The sequence below is a fragment of the Prunus persica genome, chromosome G4, assembly GCF_000346465.2.
Source record: "Prunus persica cultivar Lovell chromosome G4, Prunus_persica_NCBIv2, whole genome shotgun sequence".
Lineage (NCBI taxonomy): Eukaryota > Viridiplantae > Streptophyta > Magnoliopsida > Rosales > Rosaceae > Prunus > Prunus persica.
Genome location: NC_034012.1, coordinates 6,730,808 through 6,753,379, shown reverse-complemented (window position 1 = coordinate 6,753,379; position 22,572 = coordinate 6,730,808). Strand labels below are relative to the sequence as shown.

Here is a 22,572-nt window from a genome sequence, read left to right as displayed (position 1 = left end):
GCAATCAGTTTGGAGAGGCATTAGAGTTTAATGAAAATTTCAGAATTCCAAAAATAATCCCATATGTTTTCACGCTCGCGTCTCTTTCTCCTAGTTCTTCTATTTCCCATCGTTCATCTTCACGCCTTCTCTTCCATGTTCCTCAGGCCAGAGCTACCCTTCTCATTCTTTTCCTTCAATTTTTCTTGTGGGATTGTTAAAGCACTCTCTTGAAGCCACAAGAACAGGTAAGAGACATATTAGGTTAATTTTTCTTGTTAATTTCATTCTTCTCAATTAGGGTTAGAGAAGCTTCTCATTGATTTGGGTTTATCATACAACTCAAACTGATCATAAACCACGAAATTAATTTTAAAAGCTTCAATACCATTTTTCTTTCTAAATTTAAATTGTTAATGAGTTCCAGCCTTTTGATTTAGTTCATGAAGTGGCTGTTGTTGATATACGAAACATTGTAGAACCAAAACAATTAACAAAGTAACAAGAAGAAAAGTTAGGAGCCATGCGGGTCCTTTTTTTTTTCTTTAATAAATAATATAGCCGGACGGCTATAGTCGGTTTATGTTTATAAATAAAATCGTATAGCCGCGCGGCTATCCTATGGTTTTATTATTTAAAAAATCGTATAGCCGAGCGGCTATACTATTTTTGACACGTGGAGAAATGGGCACTAGCGCCAGGCGGGTCCTAATTTTGTTTAAAAATGGTATAGCCGGCAGGCTATACTCGGATTTGTTATATAATTAAAATCGTATAGCCGTATGGCTATACCATTTTGACACGTGGCGAAATGGCGGGAGGCGCAGGCCGGTACTTTTTATTAGTATAGCCGCGCGGCTATACACTCTTTTTTTAATAATAAAAATAGTATAGCCGGGCGGCTGTACGCCGATTTTTTAATAATAAAAATAGTATAGCCTATACTGTTTTGAGACGTGGCAAAGCGGGCGCGGGCGGGGCCTCTTTTTATAAAATATAAATAGTATAGCCGGTCGGCTAAACTCGGGGTTATTTTTATAAAATTAGTATAGCCGAGCGGCTATATCACTTGTTTTTATTTAAAAATAGTATAGCCGACCGGCTATACTACTTTTTTTAATTATAAAAATAGTGTGGCCGCGCGGCTATATGCGGGATTTTTTTTTTAAAAAAGAGTAGCCCACGGCTTTACAGGGGTCTTTTATTTATTTATTTATTTATAATAAATGGTATAGCAGAACGGTTATACTCTTTATCTAAGACACTCTGAATTTTTTATTATTTTTTATTTTTTTCCCCATTTTTGTTAAATGTACTACCTTATGGTTAGCTCTACAAGCTGTTAGGCAACTTGATCCGTATGATCATGACCAGACACTTCATTCCTCCAAGGGCAAAACATATAGAAGGCCGTGCTCAATTTGTCTCTGGGAAAGTTTTGACACATAAAGGGCAAAGCAAAGCGAGGTTGGTGTCTGTCAATTAATCCATATTTCCCCATATATATAGAGATGTTTGAAACTAGCTTTATTTTGTCGGGAGGGTTCCAGGCCACCACACATTGAGGATTGAGCGCACTACTTGGCAAACCAAAGAAGCCTTCTCTCAGTACGTAAATATAATTTAGTGCATGCACACACTCGCAAAATACTTACATGGTTCTACCTTTAACCTGCAACCTATGGCCGAAACTCACAAGAAATGGAACCAATAATTTATAACTTTATCAAATGGAAAATAATTTAAGCTATAGTGTGAGAATACATCAAATATCTAAGCAAAACACCAAAAGAAATAAAACTTATTTATATATACATTTTGATACTCAAAAGAAATAAAACTTATAAATTACATAGAAAAGGCTAGAATTTGAACCAAATATATATCTAAGAAAAACTACCCAAATAAATTAAGAGTGGAGGAGCGTGCACAGCTTAATTAGGATGGATCGATGAAGTGAATATCGATCCACCAAAGAGACTTTGCAGGCTTGCAGAACCCTAGAGCTAGCTACTTGGAAAACTTTAAAAGGTCAGTTCCACAGCCAAGGTATTGAAATGGGAATCTCTGCTGTGTTGTTGATGAAGTACCGACATGTTCATGAGAATTATTAAGCTGCTGCTGAGCTGATGAAGAAGGGTTGTTGCATTTGGTATGTGATGAGTGGTGATGATCGAGGCTCTGGTGAGATGTAAGGAGCTTGTCCAAGAATGACCAATCACCACCGTTGATCAAGGATCTCTCCTGCTGTTGCATGAGTTGGCCACAACCAGCTGCTGCTGCTGCTGCTGCAGTAGATGTTAGCCGCAAAAGGTTTTGAGAACACTCAATGTCCATGGTGTTCAAATTGATAGTATTAGGTGACACGAAGGATGAAGCAACAGCTGACTCTGGACTGAACAACTGCGGGAGGTGCATGGACCCAGCATGATCAAAACTACTAGTGTAATCATACAGTGCTTCCAGATGATGATGATTTTGTTTTGGCTCATGGTGATCTAGTAGTACTGGAGCATGAGAACCACTTGCCTTCATGTTTGGGAAGTGATCGTGTTCTTGATCTTGATGATGAGCAAATTCTGGTTGATAGCCTCTGTTGTGATTCTTCTTTTTGAAAACCCTACAAACCACCCATCCATCTTCCTGCTGAACCAAAAGACCATCAACCTATTAGTTATTTCAAATATTATATGACCACATATTTCGACCACTTACATAACAACTCCCATGTGACACATGACTAGTAAGATTCCCTTGTTACATCAATTATTTTGACGGGTTGGTAATTGACATACATATATTTGTGGTTCACTAATTAAAAATGTGGGTTTTTAACATCGATTATACTTAATTTTACCTGAACTTGATCAGCACTAATGTTGTCATCTTCGAGGCGATACTCATGCATGATCCAGTCGGTCTTTTGGCCATGAGGTGCGCGGCCAGTGTAAAAGACTAAGGTTTTCCTCATGCCAATCCTCTTGGAATTGGCGAGATGGATGGCTTTGTCTCTCCCAGTTGCCTTCCAAAACCCAGCTGTGGTTGCCCGGTTCGTTCGAGTTCCTGTTGGGTATTTCTTATCCTTGTGGCTGAAGAAGTACCACTCATTCTGAGGCCCTGATCCTATTCTGCATTTCTCTGCATGCACAACATTCACAGTTATTATCATTTTAAGATTATATGTGTGCGCGTGCGCACGCGTGTTGTGTGTATGTATTATAATTATGGAAACCAAAAAAGAAAATTCTCACCTTTGAGGTCCCAGGGCTCCAGTTTGTTGAGATCCACCTCCCTAATAACATCAAGGTCGATGGCTTCATAAGAGACCTTCTTCCTGAGGTAATAGTAGAGAAGCTCTTCATCCGTAGGATGGAATCGGAACCCTGGAGGGACAGTCAGTTGTCCATTTCCTGCAGCCATCATCCTCCTCCTCCTTCTTTATGTATTTGCAGATTTAAACTACAATAACCTGAAAAAGAAGGGCAAGAGTTTATTTTTAGCACACAAGTATGATATATATGAAATACAAAAGGAGCTAATTGCACTCGTTATATATCCTTAACAGGCATGTAAAGGCAGAGTTAAAAGTTGAATGCAGAAGTAACTAATAAACTAGCTAATCTTCAAAGTTCAAGCTAAACCATCCATGAAATAACATTTTTTGGTTTTTTCTTGTCAGATTATAGAAACTGGGAAGATCCCTGGAAACCCTTATACTAATTTGAGATGTTTGCTAGTAAGTTGTGAGCACAGGAACATGGTGTAACCTAGAAATCCCAACTTTTTGGTAAAGAAGATCGATCCCGGGTACGGTTATCGTATGTGCATGTTTATGTGAAAGGGAGAAAGGTTGCCTTTGGTGGACCTCAAAACACCATCTCTCTCTGTGTACTATATGTAAGAGATGAACTCCAAGTAAATTCATTTTTTATCAGTAATATTTGCTTATAATTGGAGATGAACTCCAAAAACGTAATATTAGCTAGTAATGTAAGTAGGAATAAAAAAAGGGAACACAAGAAAGAAGAAGAAGAGAAACATAACATATAAAGTTCAAATCAAGATACGCATGAATGATAAAGAACAAAAAAAGAAAAAGCAGTAGACCTTTTTGCAGTAGGTAGAAAGAGCTTCCACTTTCCCTCTGAGACAAAGAAAAGAATACAACCGGCCTCACAGGAAAGAAGGCAGACAGCCGAGAGAGAGAAAGCACTAATAGTTCCGTCGCTTCAAGGGCACGATGTCGTAGGTTTAAAGAGAGATAGAGAGATAAAGAAGAAGAAGAAGAAGGAGAGAGAGAGAGAGAGAGAGAGAGAGAGAGAGAATGGATGAGTTTAAATCTTAAGGTCTGACAGTAGAAGATGGGCACAGAAATAAAGAAACAATCAGTAAAAAAATAGCAAACAAAGAAATTGAAGGTAGAAAATAATGTATATATGAATTAATAAATTCGGTAAATATTCATGAAATATATATTATATATTCATATGAAGGGGGGCGGTGTCTTGTTTTCTCATGGGAAGGGTATGAATAATGTGAAGGGGCTTCGGTAAATTGTCCGTTGAATGGGAGACCCTAATCCTTAATATCGCCTCATTAAGATGAAGAAATCCAGCAAAACTGTCAAATTTCCCATTTAATTTTTAATACAGTAACATTTTCTTCCCTTTTTAAAATTTTTTTTTTGTTGTGTTTTTCGTCTTTTTGTATCCAAATTCATCTGTCAGTCTTCAATTGCGCATGCTCACAGTAGCTGGTCAGAGTCAACGAGGAATTTGGGAATTATTTCTTTCATTCCTTTATATTCCAAACCTGGTTCATATCTGCCTCTTTTTAAGCCCTGTGGGCCTTCTTCTGGTCCAATATTGTTCATGCAAAAAATATGTAAATTATATAATATAGCTAGATTGCACTGTACTTGTTTTTTTCATGCTGCATGATTAAATTAATTTACTGAAGGTAGAAATTTTGTTTAAAGCTGCGGTCAAACTCAAAAGGGGTGTGTATGCAATGATCATGGACTGAGTGAGTGCCCTGAATTGCGTTCATCAAGTGACTAAATTTGCATCAAATTCAGTGCAAGTGAGAAACTTGAGAGGTCCTAACCTAATTTAGTTGTTCATATGGTGCTAAATTACTTATTTACCCCCATTGGCATTGTTTTGGGGTAAATATTGGGGTGCTGTGCTGCAATCGGTGACCATGAACGAGAATTTTGATGCATGCATCATGATCCGGATCCTAGGCATGAGGCAAACCCTTAAAATAATATTTACATTTGTATATGTTGATCGGTAAAAGAAACTATAAAAACTACCTAAATTCACAGAATATATATATAATGCGGTGTGAGGGACCTACAAAAATATTCTTGAAATAAGCTTATTTAAGGACCTTTTAATGAAATCTCTCTTTCTATATATATATATATATGGATTGCAACCAAAGCCAAAGGCTTAGCCATATCTTTGGTGGTCCACTTGTGACATGATCATGATAATGGTACCACATCTCCAAATGTGCTCCCATTTGCTACTTCTTTATACTGCTTGATATAAAGAGATGTTGACAATAATAACAATATTATATGTTAGATGGGTAACTTAATTAAGGTTTATTTGGTTTTGTTTTGACTTATTTTGGGAAGAAGCACTAATTAGAATTGGGTATGCCATCCCTTCTTTCTTTCAATTTCAAACCAATACTAATGGAAATGAAGCATTTTTCCTCTATCAAAGCTTTGATATTGGGGAAATGTCGGGAGGGAACCTAAAAGAGGGGAAATTCGGACACAAAATATCAAATTCAAAGATAATTATTCTTAACAACTTGAATTATGAGTTGATGGCTTTTCTAACATTACTTTTGATCTCGTTTTATATTTCAAACAGTGAATTAATATAATACAATCAGTATGGGAAAAACTGTAAAAGCTCCCCAATGGCCTGGGTCCTGGCCTTGTGGGGTTAACTGAAGAGGGTAAGTTCCAGAAGAAAATAAAAGAAAAATAGATGAGGAGGGAGGGAATGTGGATGGTGAGAAGAAAAGACAGAATCCTGAAAGTCCGTGGCATTTACACGTGCTGATCCAACATGGACTACACAATTCAAGGCCTCGATTACCTTAATTTAATCCCAATGCAAACCCCGGATTGTTTGTTTCAATCCACACCAAAAGGGATTCCCACGCAATCTCATCTTCTTATGCATAACATATTTTTATCATTCTTATACACATATTCCTGGTCAAACACGCACCAAAATTATGGTCAAACATCTTCATCTTTCTTCCATCATCATATTACAAAGGGCATTGCTCGGCACTTTACATGACATTGTTTCACTCCTTACATATAAAGAGTTATTCTTTCGTACAAATTAATCACGATATATATAAAAATAATTCATTAAAATTACGAAAAAGAAAAATTTATACATACATGTTAGACTGTCATTTATTTGTAACGAGAAACGACTCTTTAAATGTAAGGAGCCTAATATTTTGTGTATTAGAAATGCCCTAATGAAATACTAGTTTTTTATTATTTATTTTTTAATAAAGATGAATATTATGTATAAATAAATAATTGTTTGGGTTACATGCAGCAACATGTACAGCTGGTGCCGTTGGCTTTACGAACACTGTTGCTACTAATAATACTTCATAGCATTCATATCATGCATTAAATTCATCAAAAATATAAATACAATATGGAATCCTATGGAGTATGGGAGCTTCTATTCTCCTCGCATCTTGTGTAACCCTAAAATACTAAACCCTCGATCATTTCCATAATGCTTGGTGCTTCCTCCAACAATCATTAATTCACTCCTCTGGCTCTGATCGGCTTCCATTTATTCAATTTCCATGCTCATCATCAAAGATGCATGCAATGCAAATATACGGAGATAATGCTTTATCACGCGTTTTGTATCATCCCGATTAAACCACAAAATCAAACCCTCCACTCTTCACTCTCTGACTTTTGAACACGGACTCATCATTTCACTCTCTTATATTTGGATACTAATTGAAGTGACAATTTCTTATTTATTATATGAATAAATAAAGTGCGTCCATAATGAAAATAAATGAAACACTGACACATGAGTTGTCGTTCAAGAGTTAGTCTCTCTAGTATTACTCGGTTGTATTTAAGTGCTGGAATTTAACATATATAATAACGTACTCTACTCTCAACTTCAATCAACCACTCCATTACAATACACTAGTAGTATACATACATCATACGTCATATGCTTAACATATCCGGAATGTCAAACAAAGAGCTGTACTCCAAAGTTGCAACTTCAACTAGAAGCAGTCAAATTATGTGCGCACGCAAAATTGGCAAAGGACATGATTTACTAGTAAGTGGAGAGGAGGCAATCATGAAATTTTTTTTTTCTCCTCGACTATCAATCCAATGTATCTTGGGTTTCGTTCCCATCATATATCTTGCGAAGTTGCGAAAATGCTATGTATTTTTGTGCAAGCAAACTTAAAAAGGAGATACACTTGTTCTCATCATATATATTTGGGATGCATGCAGCAATTACCCTGATATATAGTAGAGCAAGCTTCCAATGAGCAAAGTCATTACAATCAAACAGATTGCATTCTTTGTGATCACCGTCGCGTTTCGTGGTGATCTTCTGTAATATTGATCTCCAAGAACATGACCAGCGGGTGTTTAATGTGACAAATTCACAACAGAGAGCTCCCTGGTCAAATTTATAAGAAAATAATTCGAGTCCATCAACAACAAGGTTCGCATGGTCTCCATAGATTCACACTGGCGGTCAAGGGACCTGTTACTGCAGCAGACCATGAAGTCAATTCTGGCAAAGGTCCCGTCAGTGCAAGATAATTTTCACCAAAAGTTTGTGGCATTTTCTTCCAGCTTACCTGTCAAATACCAAATTGTGAGCTTTCTTCAATCTAAGAAGCATTGACTTATTAAATGAAACAAAAATATGACTAGGAGCATGCATGAAGACAATGAGATCCATGTATGAGAGGAAATTCACGAAGGTCAAATTAATGTTTAACAGATTAAAGCCAAGATAATCCTAACATTTACTGCAGAATGCCGTGTAATGCAAAAGTGATAATGTCCAAAACTCTAAACATATTGCACATGCGACGAGGGGACTAATTTGCTGATATTTTCATTGTGTTGTGTGAATGTTAATCTGTTAAGTAATCAATGTTCCTAAAAACTTAAACCACACACAATCAGAAATGGCCGACCGCAAGAGGATTCAAACACAGAATCAGACAGACAATCAAAGCTTTAGTACTATGCTAAGCAACCGTGGACTAAAAAATGAAATTTGATCCCAAAAGTTAGGCTGAAAAAAATAAAACAACTCCAATGGTTTATATCAACACAACACACTAACAAGTACATTGTACTTTGTGCTTGTGCACACACGCATGTACGGAGAGGACAAGTCAAGAGTTCCAGCCATAATCACAAATAACAGTTAAAACTCTGAAAGATGGGTGATTTAGGACTAACAAGTAGGAAAGGAGCCATTCATATTTCACAGACACATAATGTTTGGAGACTGCATTGTTGGTCAATAAGCTAGAAATATAGCTCATCTTTTTCAAAGGCTACTGCATATAATCAACTCTAGTTTTTGTATGCTCATTGCTCATGTTATAAATTATAACTAGTATCTGCTATTCATACTTTCAGTTTGTAAATCTGATAAAAAATTGTAAATTAGGCTAATTTTAAAAATTAATTAGATGTTGCAAGCTGGAAATCTCATAACCACAAGAGTATCAAGCAAGCAAACAGGGCCTACTTGTCCAGGGAATGCTTTAGATAATGCCTTGATAGTAGAATTTTGTAGCCAACTGTCGTCACTGGAGGTATTTTTTGGATGCGCTGTTCCATCTCTGACATCAGATGCTCCATCTACGCCACCACAGTTCACCATTAGACGGCCATTGGGCATCAGCTGATCCTTTAATTCCAACCAAGTTGTAACCTACATAAAAAATCATAAATGAAATTTATTTTAAAAGCGTGATAACGTGTGATGCGGTCAAAATGGAGGACAAGGAAAGTATCAAGATACAGGAAATTGGATACAGCACAGCATTCTGGTTCTGGATAAATTAAAAAATGAAAGGGACATATATGGGAATAATAGCTAAGATACAACTAGCTACCTCATGGAGGTACATAGACCTCTAAAATTTACTAGGTTGCACAAATTATAAGTTCCCAATTATTACTTACTAGGCCTGACTTAACATGTAACTTGGACATACATAATTAACTGGAATCTTGTTGGTTTCAATCTTTTTTAGCTGTATTAAACCCTTAAGTCAGACTTCTGCATTACTTAACTGCTTGAGACGATTGATTTTGGTTATAGATGCAATTTAATGGACTTTAAACTTTAGATGCTTTATGACTCAGCTCTTAACTTTTTAGCTTTTAGAATCTGTAGCATAATTTTAATCCTTCATTGAAAGGACAACAGGGGTAGGTGAAATTGGTTGACAGCAGATCACAGGAAGAGGATCCAAAAGTAAGAGAGAGCAATATGGTTGTCCAAGTTTCTTGTGAAGGGAAATTTGAACAAGGTCTTGCCCTGGAGGATAGTTGCTAGGAAGAAACTAAAAAATTGAGCTTTATTTAATTGCTACTTCCCTTACTTTAGCTATTAAAAAATTAACATCACTTCCCTTGAAATTTTGTCAGAAGATGGTTGTCTTATGGGTGCTTTCTGACTTCCTTTTCCAATTTCACATTCATGCTCACAGGGAGTGTTTTCTCTGACCAAGCCAAAGCAGTATTCTGAATGGCACTCAAGGATTTCTTGTGCACATTCAAGATGAGTAGGAGGTGCTCTTTTGGGTCTAAATTCATAGGTGTTTCTCTACCCTTATTTCCTCGGTCCTCCCATTATACCTTGGTTTAACAACTGCATTCTCTGCATAACTTCTCATGGCATTTTTATTTTCACTACACTTTCAAATTTTCTTCTAGCTTTCTGACCAGACTCAGAATGAGATTGTTCAAATGGTTACTATACTCTATATGTTTTCAGATATCACTGTGTAAAATGTGGCTTGAAGACAAGATGATCACAAGAGATGGTGTATTTATTGGAGAAGATAATAGAAGTAAACAATTGAAGAAATAGCTCAAACCTCGAATACCATGAAACAATATGAAAAGGTAAGGCACCAACTATTCATGAAAGATAGCATTCTTCATACCTCTTGCAACTGTGGCAAAACTTTTCCATCAGAAAACAAGTCAATAACAATGCCTGATATTTACTGCAAGAACAAATTAGCAATACAGCAGGGAGGGAACTGAAAGAAATTGTGAAAATGAGGCATAACCAATGTATTCAGGAAGTATACACAAGAGCACGAAAATTACAAAAACAAATCCTTGAATTTGACCATCCACGCATTCCAAAGGTGGGCCAGGTAATACAAAGACATGTAGACAAGGAACTCACCGGCATACCCTCCAGAAATATTAACTGAAGGAGAAAGGGCATCACCAATGTGAACGTTAAGTATGCCACCAGCTTGAGTAGGCTTCTCAAGATCAGACAGCCCAAAATACTCTCTTGCTTTATCAATCAACTAAAAATATTTAAAATATTCAATAAGGAAACAGATCATAACTAATGCAAAAAAGATTTAACTAAGATAAAACAAAGGACATTACTGAAAATTGGAACCCTCTAATATCCTATAAAACATTTATTACACCTTGTATATTATTTTAATCTTGCTAATCATACCTCCAAGTACAGATTCATTAAACAGTGCTGCTTAGTGACTCTAGTCTTAAGAGCTAAACAGATGAGACAGCACACCTTCTCAAGGTAAACATTTCAAGAAATGGACTGTAGACCAAATTTTTTTTTCTTAAGTGATATTTTCTGGTCAGCGACTTTTACACTGCTAACTCAAATGCTGTTGACCTTGTGTGGCTGAATTTTTTTATATTTTTATTTTGAGCAATTTGTCCTACTTATTGGTTGTTTGGGACAAGACTTCTGTCCATAACTTATAAAGTTTCAAATACAATTTTTTCTTGTGGCTAAATAAACTTCTGCATAACTTTCAATTGATTGTATTTATTCCAGAAAGAATGTATTAAAGATTATAAGGTGCTGGTAGGGGTTAAGACCTTAGATATTGATGACTGCTTGAACATAATCTTCCAAAACAAGTAAAAGAAACAGGGGTGACACTTCAGCTGCCTTACATTTTCTGTCCGAGACAAGGGGAAAAATCACTGACCTAGCAGGCCAACACCTTCAACATGACTTTGATTCCATTGGTAATGTTTTGTAGATTCCCATGACCTATAAATTGCACTAAGAATGCTATATAAGATAATGTTAGAGCCTTTCTTGGCATTGCCGCACTAAAGTTGCAGCCACGGTCCAAATTACATCAGAACTGAAATAGGATAAAGCACATAGAAATGCTTAGTGGTTGAGTTGTCTTGGTAGATAACACTTCACACTGCAATAAAGCAATGACATGCCTTGGGAGTTATCATGTATTAATGGGGCTCAAAAGATCAATATTAGCATTGCAATTTTGAGTACTTTGGTCAATAGTCCCAATGTGTTCTTTAAGCTACCACATGATACTAATTCAACGTACCGAATAAGCTATAATTATATGTGCATAATTCAAGTAATCTAATTATAAAGATTGTCTAAACTTAGTACCAAGTTGTATATTACATTCAGATTTTCAGAAGTTAAAGGTGAGGTAAGTCATTAACTTGTGAAGCAAAGAGGAAGATGCAAATCATCAAATGCAGTTCTTTGAATTATTTAAAGAACTCAAGTCCAATGCTTTTCAATTAGCAGAAGTAAAGGGTTACTAGAACTGGAACATTGCAAATATGCAAGAGGATTAACCCATTTGACCATAGGACACTCACAATTTGATCAATCTCCCAACCTTCAAGCTGCAAAGACGGCCACAAGTCAAGCATCAGATGAGCAGCTGTTCCACCACCCTGGCTTGAACAATACTTTTAGTCAGGAAATCACAAATTTTTATGGTACAAAAGGTATTTTACCACATGAGTCCAAAATGAAATGAATTACCAAGCCAAGGATGGCAATAGGACCTTCTGGAACAATAGCAGGCAAGCTAGCAAACTCATCCTGCATAATGTAGCAACCAATACAATGACTTTCTTAAATTATAGGTTCAAATTCAATAGCACTATGACACATGCAAAGTCTTATCAAATGTATGAAACCACAGAATTTCTAGGAGAACTTAGAATAAACACATTGAATTATTGAAATGCACATACCCAGTAGGAAGCAGTCCATTTCTGGTGCTTGTAAACAATGCTGTGCACATTTTCTGCATGAACCCAAAACATAAATAGCATTTAAAAGAAGAATAAAATGATGGGTAACAATGAACGAACACAAAAGAAAAAGATTAACATACGAGAAGAGTCGAGGAGCAGCATTCTTGATTTGGGAGTGTCCACGATTACTATGTCATTGTAACTGCTCTTCATGGCCGTCAGTACTTGAAATTCTTCTTCTTCTTCCCCCTTTTTCTCTTCCAATTTCACTTCTTGCTTATCTGCCTTGGAGGCTTTGGTCTTGAGACTCTTGACTTTTCGTTTCCCATTACAGAACCAAAGCGAAACAGAGGATGTTGCTCTGCAGAAACGGTGACAGCGCTGTGAATGGTTGAAATGAATGGTAGCAGGCGACTGAGTTCGACTCGGACCGAGTTGCTGGGGTAACAATAGCAGGCTATTTGTTAGCAGAGCCATTGGTATTTCTAGTCTTCCATGCCCACCTTCACTTCAACTCTTATCTGTTTGTATTGTATCTTTAAAGGCTCGTGGTCACTCATAAAGATGCAGTGCAGGGCCACCAACAACAAAGATTGTCTCTTTCTTTTTCCCCATATCAGATTAGTTAGTCGGCTAACAAAGCTTTGAGGAGCTATTAATTTTAGTGAAAGGAAAAAGAAACTTTTATGATTAGTTAAAAATCCGAAAGAGCAGACCTATTGATCAAAATCTGAATTATGCTTTTAATTTTGATTTCATGTATTGAAAAAATTGATTATACTTAGATATATCATGATTCTTTAGAGTTCCGATTTTAGGTTTTAAAGAGCTCAAAATCCGAGATTAAAATTTAAAGCCAACCAAGTCAATAAACGTGATCAAATATGAAGACAAGTGAGTAGAAATGAGATTTTCTCAACCTTTTCATTCTTTAAAGAACGAAAGTCAGAACTGACGTGTATACACACGTTATTTGGTGAACAAATGAATAAATTTGGTGAACCTGACCTTATTGTAATTCAAATAACTGCACTCAACTTGTTTGAGTTAGGAGAATGAGTTTTGTTTTCTTTCTCATTGTTTGAGAAAGTATTTAGTAGGTATTGCTGACTAAATTTGTTAGGATTGTGCTAACTCCAACTTCACTTCTTCTTGGACGAGTCTATAGTGTTGCATGCAGGTAGCTAGGTGATGTTCAAGCCAAGAGTCCATGCATATCAAGATTTATTACTGCATTAAAATCAAGACAAAACAAAAGGATAGGGTGCTGGGGAAGAAGGCGCAAATCCCCTGAACATTCTAAGTGCAGTACAAGACTTCTGACAAGCTGACCTGTTTTAAAAAGCTCAGGATGCAGCTCTCCATTCTAAAGTTTGTGTCTTTGGAAGGCTATATATCTAACCATATCCCAAATGACTGTACAAACCAATCCTATAATATTATATCACCTAAAAGCCCCTGCTAGTTAAGTAAATAAAATCCCCTAAACCACACCACAAAGAAAGATGATCCTACAGATATTTTATGTAGAGGCCTACACAGCCTTCATAAGTGCATGCCATTGAAAATGCTGTATGCACTGTCTTGTGGCCGATTAGCAAGCTTAGTTGCAGCTCCATTTTGATATGCTTTGGCTGCTCCATTTGGGACATTTCTTTTGGTCTCAGAACCCTGGAAGAAAGATTCCAACTGCCCACATGCTGCTTGGAACATATGATTGCTTGCTCCATTTGGGATATTTCTTTGGGGCATATCATTGCTTGCTCCGTATGGGATATTCCTCTGGGACATATCATTGGCAGGTCCATTTGGGATATTCCTTTTGCTCTCAGAGCCCGGTAAGAAAGCATCCAACTGCCCACATGCTGCTGCTATAAGGCCTGCATGACATTGCAAATTGACAATTCAAGATTTACAAGCTATTGTGTTGCTTCTGTAATCTGATTTACAAGTCAGCAGAGAAAAATTTTGAATTTAGGTTTTCACAGAAATCCCATGAAGTAGGATTCAAATTATCAAACGGCAGCAATGAGGTACACAACCTGAAGAACCTTCTTCAGTACTCAAACATGTGACAAAATATTTTTCACAAGAATCCAAGGAAAGATGCCTGGTTTGTGAGTTTAGCTGTTACCTGGGCCGGGCTAGCCAAATTTATTAGATATTGACTTGACCAGAAGCACAACCAGGTTGTAACAGACGAGTATCGGCTCTGTTTCTTAATCTTAGCTTTTCACCTTTTGCAATGATTATTTAAGCTCATAGATACCCAATAGATTGAATTCAGGGAAGATATTTTAGGCTAAGATCAAGTGGGGATTTCTTCTATGTCCAAGCTTCAGGTAGGCAACAGATTTCTAGTAAATGAAGCAAAGATTACCATCAAGCTTGCCTAACTTCAGATTTTAATACCTTATCTTGACTGGCTTTTTCATTAATAGAAATATTACAGCTGAGCTTGGCTTATTATTAATCAAGTCATATAGGAAGGCTTCAGATTGGTCTAAATTCTAAAAGAACAATATTGAACATGCTTCTTTTCAAGCTGAGTCTTGTCTGAAGCTTTCAAAAGCACATTTATCTTGATTGTAATAATGGACTAAATGAAGGAAAGGTAACAATAATCCCAATTTTCAACCAAAATTAACAACACATAATTAGTATAAGTGAATATTCAGATGAATAAACAGCAAGCCTCCAGTTCATGTAACAAAGTATAATTGAACATGAAGTGAGTGTGAAACTTTTAAGGATGTATGAGACATGTACCTATGAATAAAGCAGAAGGTTTTCCTGGTCTTGATTTGAATTCAGGATGGAACTGGACACCAATGAAATATGGATGATTACGCAGCTCAACAATCTGTAGTGTCAGTATAACACGAATTAGATCAAAATCACCACAGTAAACAAATCAATTGATTCTGTAGTTACAGAGACAAATAATGAAAATTTATACCTCCATGCGTTGGCCAGTTTCATCCTTGCCAGTGAAAGAGAGGCCAGCATTTTCAAGGCGTGCTACCATTTCAGGATTCACCTGAATCCAACAGAATTAGCCCCCCTGACAAAATAGTATCTTATAATACAATCATTTTCATTGGGATGCCGCTTACCTCATATCTGTGTCGATGTCTCTCATCGATGAAGCGCTTGTTTCCATATCTAACAAAATTCAAATTTCAAAGATTAGCCAACACAGGCATCTCATTCAGCATGCTTGTATCCTCTGATTTTCATGTGTATCAAGTTACTGATTGATCTATGCAGATCAATAGACCTCCTCATAAGCTTTGGTTCTTATGAAAAATGTGATATGTACAAATCAAATGTGCATATTTCTTTCCAAATTAGTACTCACAGTTTAGCTGATTTGCATTCTGTAGACTGGAAATATGTTCTCCTGGATCCAAGGCGCATGGTGGCTCCCATATGTGTTGTTGAACCCTGCTTTACAAGGTCCAGAGATTAGATAAATGGAAAAGGCAGGATATTGAGTTCCATTCAATGAAACATAAAACTCGAAAACACGATGCAGACCTCTGGCATAAATATAACACAGGGATTCTTAGTGTTAGGATCAAATTCTGTGCTGTTAGCATCTTTCAGACCAAGAACAGATCGTGCAAACTCAATGACAGCAATCTGCATTCCTAGACAAATGCCAAGGAATGGAATTCTCTTTTCCCGGGCATATTTTGCTGCAAGAATTTTCCCTTGCACTCCTCTGTCCCCGAATCCTCCGGGAACGAGAACACCATCTGCACCCTGAAGATACAGGCCAATCAGAAGGCTAACAAAAAAGCAACCGCAACTCAAGGCTATTAAACCTAAATACACACACCTTCAACAACTTCCAGGCAGCTTTATAAGCATCAGGATTCTGCAATATGATACATTTTTTGTCAAGTTTTGATATAAGGTAAAATGTAAACATTGCTAGAACTGAATATCAATATATAACTCATCCAAAAAAAAAAAGAATATCAATATATAACAACCTCTTTTGCAGTTGCGTCTTCAAGGTCACCAGCTGGAACCCAATCCACGAAAAGTTTCTTGCCACGAGCAACAGAAGCATGCACAAGAGCCTGCAGAAATTACTACAGATTATATATCCAACCCCAGCATACTTTGTCCTCCCCAACTTCAAATTTAAGTATCACAAGAATGAAAGCAAAATAATTAGAATTTGATAATAGAATTGTACCATGTTTGTATTACCACAACCACAAAGTGAAGCTGGAAAAAAAATTAACACAGTAATTTTGTTCCAAAATTTACTCCGACTAAGTATCTTCCTGAAATTTATCTTGCTGTTTACATTTGGTATGGTTAATATGTTCACAAGCTCATATCTAAACATATCAGTCACTTTCCCCTGAACTGGACCGGTTTATAAAGCACTAAGAAAAGTAATAATAATTTGATGATGAAATCGTAAACTACAGGAATAAGAATTCTGTTGGCGAGTCCCTTTGTTTGACAAATTCATCATAGCTATCATCTTTCCCAGATAACCTCATATCAAAACATAACAGAAGGCTAACATGGAGAAAACTATTTTTTTCGTGTTATCTACTTCACAGATCCTAGTTCTGAGCTCAAATCTTGGGCAAGGATTTAAGAATTGTAATTTGTGAGTACTGCATTTATAAATGCAGCAAGCAACCATCTTTAGAAATTAGATTATCATCTGATTTAAACACCAATTCATAGTGAAGAAGTGGTAGCTAGGTGCACCTTTATTACAGAGAGGTAGGCATCTGAAAGCCTCGTATACTTCCCGACCATGGCAATGCGAACCTGTTATTCAAATGACATTAGGATTTCAATTTTTTGGCAACAAAAGGAAATAAAAGTATGTCATTGGGCATGTCTTTGGAGCTAAGACCTACCGGCTCATGCAACATGTCACAAATTTCAGCCCTAGAAGTCCATTCCTCTAATTCAGGTTCCCTTGTTAATCTGCACATTAAGGAGCATTTGTGTAGATGAATGTTAGAAGACTAAACAGTGAGATCAACTGATGCACAGTGCATATGGATTACATCCCAAAAGTTACAGGAAAGAAAATGAGAAGAGTTCATGAGACAAACCCCTGAAGGTTCAGCACTTTAAAGATTGCTTCATGAGCCTTCTGATCCTATTTGAGAAGAAGCAGGACAAAAATTCCATGTGACAGTTAGAGAATGAAGATAACTTCAGCTTAAGAAGATGCATTTCAGAAGTTGTAGAGAACTACTCACTCTTAAAAGTAATGGAATGTGCCAGATGTTTGAAACATCGTAGAGAGTGATGATGTTCTCTTTCTACAAAATATTTAGCAGCTTCAGTAAAGTATTCATCTTGCAAAGCAGATAGAAATTCGTTTCAAGTAGTATGCTTGAACTAGAACTTATCAAACATACCTGGACATGGCAAAACTGACTGACTTTCGTCTTTACGTTCTCTTCTAGTGCCTGTAAATTTAGAATCTTCAGCCAACATGACAAAGCAAACACGGCAAAAAGATGGAGAGAGAGACAGATAGACAGACCGTTGTGCTGCGACAAGCTATCAAATGTGGTGTCAAACCCAGGCACCTCAGTCCACGAACACTGTGCTGGGTTGGTTTTGTTTTCTGAACATAATGAGCATAATTAAGTACATTCATTAGAGCAATTTAGTAGTTTTCTCTTATGACTGAGAAATATAAACAGAGGTTAAATCATCTATCTATAAGAAAAAAGCTAGTGAACAGACAATTATAAGAACCTTACCTGTTCACCAACAACATTCAAAACAGGCACAAGGCTAACATGAATCAAGCAAAAGTTGTGACTACCTGAAATAAACAAACATTGATGGAAAAGAAAAGAAAAGAGTCAAGTAACTAAATGATCAGATCAGAAAGACTGTGTGCCATGCCAACATATATAATTCTGTCATATATGGAGTTTCGTATTCAATTTGCTTACCTACACGGTACGAGAATTGTCCTAATGCCTCAATAAAAGGCATGGATTCAATATCACCTACAACCAGGAAGTTGTCAGTAATTTGAAATAGCCATTGAAACAGCTGATGCTGCCAGAAATCAAGAACATTGTTGTGGAAAATATAGATGCACCTATAGTTCCACCCAATTCTATGACACAAACATCAGCTGGACCTGACTCCCCATCCACTGGTATTTGTGCTACACGCTCAATCCACTCTTGGATAGCATCTGTGATGTGAGGAACAACCTACAGATAAAAAAATAATATAAAAAAAGAAAGGGACCAGATAAAATATAGCCAGAAAAAGGACTCATAGTAGGTAGACAAAAACCTGGACAGTTTTTCCTAGATAATCTCCCCTTCTTTCTCTGTCAATAACATCCTGTGACACAACACAAGGAAAAAAAAAGAAAAAAGAAACGTTTGATAAAGAGATTTTTGGAATCTGCAGTAGTAGGTATATAAAAATATAATAAAGTGGATATATATATATATATATATATATATATATGTGCGCGCGCGCGCAATTTAACCCACTTGCCTGGTAAATCTTTCCGGTAGTAATATTATTATCACGGGTCAGCTTGATATCTAGAAATCGCTCATAGTTTCCAAGGTCCAAGTCCACCTGGGAAAATTTTAAAAAAAGAAAAAACCAAATTAGCAAATAAAAAGTCTGTGATTCTTCCACGTTTTTTAAGACTTTTGACACTTGAGTCCAAAATTTCTCATTGGTAATTGCAACCATTTAATTCTTTTTAACTCTGTACTTGTATGGTGGAAGAATTCAAATTGTTGTGTCACAGATTGAAAAGGCATATGATCTTATAAAAGACAACAGAAATTTCCCAGGGGGATAATGACAAAAGCTTCCTACAGAAATGTCCCTCAAAAGTAAAAGAATCATCTAGGAAGGAAGAGGGCAGAAGAGTAAGTTGATGTACCTCACCACCATCATCTAAGACAAAGACTTCACCATGTTCAACAGGGGACATAGTTCCAGCATCAGTGTTTAAGTAAGGATCTGAATTACATAAGAAAAAGAAAAATGGTGATCAGGACAAGAGGGAGAGAGAGAGAGAACAGCTTAAACTTATATATCAGGCATTATATAGAAGAAAAAAATTGCAGTCACTCAGATTTGTGTTCTCACTGAAACACTAACTGAAATTCAGAAGAAGAAAAAAAAACTTTAGCAGAAAAAGCTAAATCTGATACATCTTTTTTCCCCATTAAAAGATAAAGAGAGAAAAAAGTGGATGAGCTTTCCAACGAAAACAGCATAATGGGTTGCCTCAAAAAGTTAAAACAACAGAGATGAGCAACATCACACAGAATTAAAATGAAAACAGAAGAACAAGAACAAAAGGAAGCAGAAGAGGAGGAGAAAGATACCAATCTTAATGGAAGTGACCCGAAGCCCACAAGCCTTTAGAAGCAAGCCAATACTACTAGCAGTCACTCCTTTCCCAAGACCACTCACAACTCCACCAGTCACCAAAACGTACTTCATTTCTTCTCTGCTTCTTCTTCTTCTTCTTCTTCTTTGACAAACGCCAACTTAGCCCCTCCCCTGTTTCCTAGACAAGAGAAACATCACCCATCACCCCAATAAGCATTTTAATCTCCGCCATTAGCTGTGGAAAGAAGAATAAAAGAGAAAGAAAAAGATATAATTTTTTTGGTTGGTAAAGACTTATAAACACAACCCACCAGCCACCAGAACAGTGTTTCAAAGGCAGAGCAGTATAGCAGGAGCGGCTAATTCTTATTTTCTTAATTTGCAATTCTTTGTGTTTTTGAACGTTATCTGATTTCTCTCTCTTTAATCCAACTCAGAGGTGCAAAGAGCATGAGCTATATCATACAAAAGCCAAAGCAAGAAAAACCATCAACAGCTTCTTAACAGCAACAGACACATAGAAAGAGAGACACAACAAGAGAGAGAGAGAGAGATAGATGAGAATAAAAAGGTAGTTGCAATGAGGAATGGTTAGGCACAAGGGCGGCCTTTTATAGACAAAGTTGGGTATACAAAATTAGAAATTACACCTAAAAAAAAAAATTTGCTCTTTCCCTCTAAAATCTGTAATTAAAAAAATGGCTACAATTTTGTCTTTCATTTGTTTTCCTTTCACGTCACAGCTGCAGCGGAGCTGCAAAGGCATATATACCCCATCCCACCAATAAAATGTAAGTGAACTAAAATATTACCTCCTCTAATTCGCATTAATTTTATTTTAATTTTATAAAACTAAAATAAAGAAGAAACTGGTCGGTTGGATAATTCTTCATGTCATCAATTTAGTACAAATTTTCCAAACACTTTTGGGTTCTCAATGTGTGCACTTTTCTCCGGCCAAAAAATGTGTACACTTTTCTGCCAACTTGGACCAATTTGAAGTCCTAACTACTATATCCTTAATTAATAAAAAATATCCTCTCTCTCTCTCTCTCTCTCTCTCTCTCTCTCTCTCTCTCTCTCTCTAACTACTACTTTCCATATGTATATATCAAGTTGATCCTCCTATGTATTGTAACCTTCTCAGGTTGTTACCAAATAAGGTCAAAAGAGTTCCCTCCATATACCTTTAAATTAGAGGGATGATTGGCACTCCAAAGTCTCATTTAAATTACCTCATGCACTATTCATTTTTGTGAGTTGAGGAGCATGGGATGTAGGATTTGGAGTGCCAAAATAATCCCATTAAATTATGCTACTCTCCTTATTATAAAATATAATGATCGCTTGTTCATTTTTTCTTCTTTTTTATACTTTCTTCCTAATTTATGTAAAGTACTGATTTTGTACCACATTATTGATCACTACTTTACTAGAGGTGAATTCTATATATATACGGGTGCGACTTATAGAGATGCGGTGGGTAATGTAATTAATAAATAATATTATTTATTTATGTAACATGTGTACTCTCATACACCCATCATAATGATGCATTTACTTCCTTGTCCCAGAGACACCAAACAATATAATTACATTTACTGCGAAATTCTTTGTGATTATAAAATTTCAACTTTTGACATAGATCACTGATTTTCTATCCCCCAACAAGTGTTCGATTCTTTACCCCCTCTCTCCCTCGAAATAAAATATTAAAAAAAAAAGAAACAAAAAAACCTAGATGACGTTGTTACAAATTAAACTTAACTAATTGCATAATTAATTCCTCCACTTGATCCATATCGCATGTCTATTCTGAGAATATATAGTACAATAAAACTAATGTACTTGAAGAACTACAAGAGAAGACGTAATCTTAGTTACGAGGATAATATAGTTTTACTACCAGTAAAATTATATTATCCTTATAAGTTAGATTGCGTTTGTATATATTTTATCGATAAGAGATAAAGATTATCAAAATGGTAATACTTGGCGTTCACTGATTGGTTTAAACCCTGGTTTGAGCTTGGCTTTGGAAAAACATTGCTCCATCATCTCCCATCTGTAATTTGCTTTCCGTTCTTCGTTTGTCTGGTGTAATTTGGCTTCTTTCTTTTCTTGTAAGAGGCCTGTGCTTGGTTTTCTTTTGTCAAAATCAAATATATATATATAGTGATACTATAAAATAACAGTTGAACAAGACAAAAGGGTTCCGGCCAAACGCAGGTGGGTAGTTTTTTTTTTTTTTTTTTTTTAATAAATTTTTTTTGGTCGGGTATGAGTTTGTTAGTTAATTCAGGAGTGATTGAGTGGTGAGACCAATATCAAAGAAAAACACTTAGAATTCCGTTCTTTTTTTTTTTTTTTTTTATCGACTTTCTCGCATAAAATGCAACTCATGATATCATACAATTTATGTAAAATCATCTTAATTCGAGATATTAATCTTCCCAAATGATACACTAAATTATTGGTCGAATGATAGTACGATAATTTAACATGTTGATGTTGATTATTTTCTAGACATAACACCACTCTTTAAGTATAGTATCTATCTATAGCATCTAAAGTCGGTAGTTTTGTCATGCTTGATGAAACAAAGGATGCCGATAAGATAAAAAGAGGTGTCAATGGCATGGTGATGATGTTGCCTTAGGCTTTAGTCATGCGATGGGTGTTACTTGCACCTTTTTTTGGTGTTCAAATGCTGCACTTATGCAATGCCACACAGCCCAAATCAAATTCAATCTTTTTTAGGACCACATATATAGGGGTAAATGCTCGTAGGTTAATCACTTGAGCTACGCTCTTTACAATCAAATTCAATCTTTTTAGGACCATGTATATAGGAGTAAATGCTCGTA

At 36.2% G+C, this 22,572-nt stretch overlaps 3 protein-coding genes across 6 annotated transcripts; all 3 read right to left on the bottom strand.

Annotated features, from left to right (window-relative positions):
- Positions 1,701–4,371, bottom strand: LOC18778358 (protein SOMBRERO). 2 transcript variants are annotated; one of them, XM_007213382.2, is made up of 4 exons: positions 4,087–4,371; positions 3,231–3,448; positions 2,837–3,117; positions 1,701–2,625 (listed from the first exon to the last, which is right to left on the bottom strand). In XM_007213382.2, the coding sequence occupies exons 2-4, from the start codon at positions 3,400–3,402 to the stop codon at positions 1,990–1,992; spliced, it is 1,089 nt and encodes a 362-aa protein (XP_007213444.2). In that variant the 5' UTR covers positions 3,403–3,448; positions 4,087–4,371; the 3' UTR covers positions 1,701–1,989. The 2 variants fall into 2 exon arrangements, with proteins under 2 accessions (XP_007213444.2, XP_020418176.1); XM_020562587.1 differs by having other exon boundaries at positions 1,701–2,622.
- LOC18778179 (probable polyamine aminopropyl transferase) lies at positions 7,156–12,997 on the bottom strand. 2 transcript variants are annotated; one of them, XM_020562940.1, is made up of 8 exons: positions 12,460–12,997; positions 12,317–12,369; positions 12,102–12,161; positions 11,933–12,010; positions 10,479–10,608; positions 10,228–10,247; positions 8,799–8,984; positions 7,156–7,887 (listed from the first exon to the last, which is right to left on the bottom strand). In XM_020562940.1, exons 1-8 carry the CDS (start codon positions 12,794–12,796, stop codon positions 7,738–7,740), a joined length of 1,014 nt encoding a protein of 337 aa, XP_020418529.1. In that variant the 5' UTR covers positions 12,797–12,997; the 3' UTR covers positions 7,156–7,737. The 2 variants fall into 2 exon arrangements, with proteins under 2 accessions (XP_020418529.1, XP_020418528.1); XM_020562939.1 differs by having other exon boundaries at positions 10,228–10,280; positions 12,460–12,995.
- Positions 13,514–20,294, bottom strand: LOC18781190 (CTP synthase). 2 transcript variants are annotated; one of them, XM_007211314.2, is made up of 22 exons: positions 20,017–20,294; positions 19,699–19,883; positions 19,248–19,327; positions 18,845–18,931; positions 18,635–18,685; positions 18,432–18,549; positions 18,280–18,336; positions 18,082–18,146; positions 17,859–17,942; positions 17,731–17,781; positions 17,569–17,631; positions 17,419–17,465; positions 17,218–17,287; positions 17,063–17,125; positions 16,321–16,410; positions 16,164–16,202; positions 15,860–16,087; positions 15,681–15,766; positions 15,436–15,484; positions 15,279–15,359; positions 15,089–15,182; positions 13,514–14,199 (listed from the first exon to the last, which is right to left on the bottom strand). In XM_007211314.2, exons 2-22 carry the CDS (start codon positions 19,814–19,816, stop codon positions 13,865–13,867), a joined length of 1,956 nt encoding a protein of 651 aa, XP_007211376.1. In that variant the 5' UTR covers positions 19,817–19,883; positions 20,017–20,294; the 3' UTR covers positions 13,514–13,864. The 2 variants fall into 2 exon arrangements, with proteins under 2 accessions (XP_007211376.1, XP_020417445.1); XM_020561856.1 differs by having other exon boundaries at positions 19,699–19,876.

What these genes read in the sequence shown, in the direction of transcription:
- LOC18778358 (XM_007213382.2), bottom strand. Translation starts at nt 3,402, where the DNA reads ATGATGGCTGCAGGAAATGGACAACTGACTGTCCCTCCAGGGTTCCGA. An exon ending in GGAGCCCTGGGACCTCAAAG is followed by an intron (nt 3,118 to 3,230) that starts GTGAGAATTTTC and finishes TTGTGCATGCAG; the next exon opens with AGAAATGCAGAATAGGATCA. An exon ending in TTAGTGCTGATCAAGTTCAG is followed by an intron (nt 2,626 to 2,836) that starts GTAAAATTAAGT and finishes CTTTTGGTTCAG; the next exon opens with CAGGAAGATGGATGGGTGGT.
- LOC18778179 (XM_020562939.1), bottom strand. Translation starts at nt 12,796, where the DNA reads ATGGCTCTGCTAACAAATAGCCTGCTATTGTTACCCCAGCAACTCGGT. An exon ending in GCTGCTCCTCGACTCTTCTC is followed by an intron (nt 12,370 to 12,459) that starts GTATGTTAATCT and finishes GGGTTCATGCAG; the next exon opens with AAAATGTGCACAGCATTGTT. An exon ending in CTATTGCCATCCTTGGCTTG is followed by an intron (nt 12,011 to 12,101) that starts GTAATTCATTTC and finishes TGTTCAAGCCAG; the next exon opens with GGTGGTGGAACAGCTGCTCA.
- LOC18781190 (XM_007211314.2), bottom strand. Translation starts at nt 19,816, where the DNA reads ATGAAGTACGTTTTGGTGACTGGTGGAGTTGTGAGTGGTCTTGGGAAA. An exon ending in AGAATTGGGTGGAACTATAG is followed by an intron (nt 18,337 to 18,431) that starts GTGCATCTATAT and finishes TCCTGGTTGTAG; the next exon opens with GTGATATTGAATCCATGCCT. An exon ending in AAAGTGCTGAACCTTCAGGG is followed by an intron (nt 17,288 to 17,418) that starts GTTTGTCTCATG and finishes CTTAATGTGCAG; the next exon opens with ATTAACAAGGGAACCTGAAT.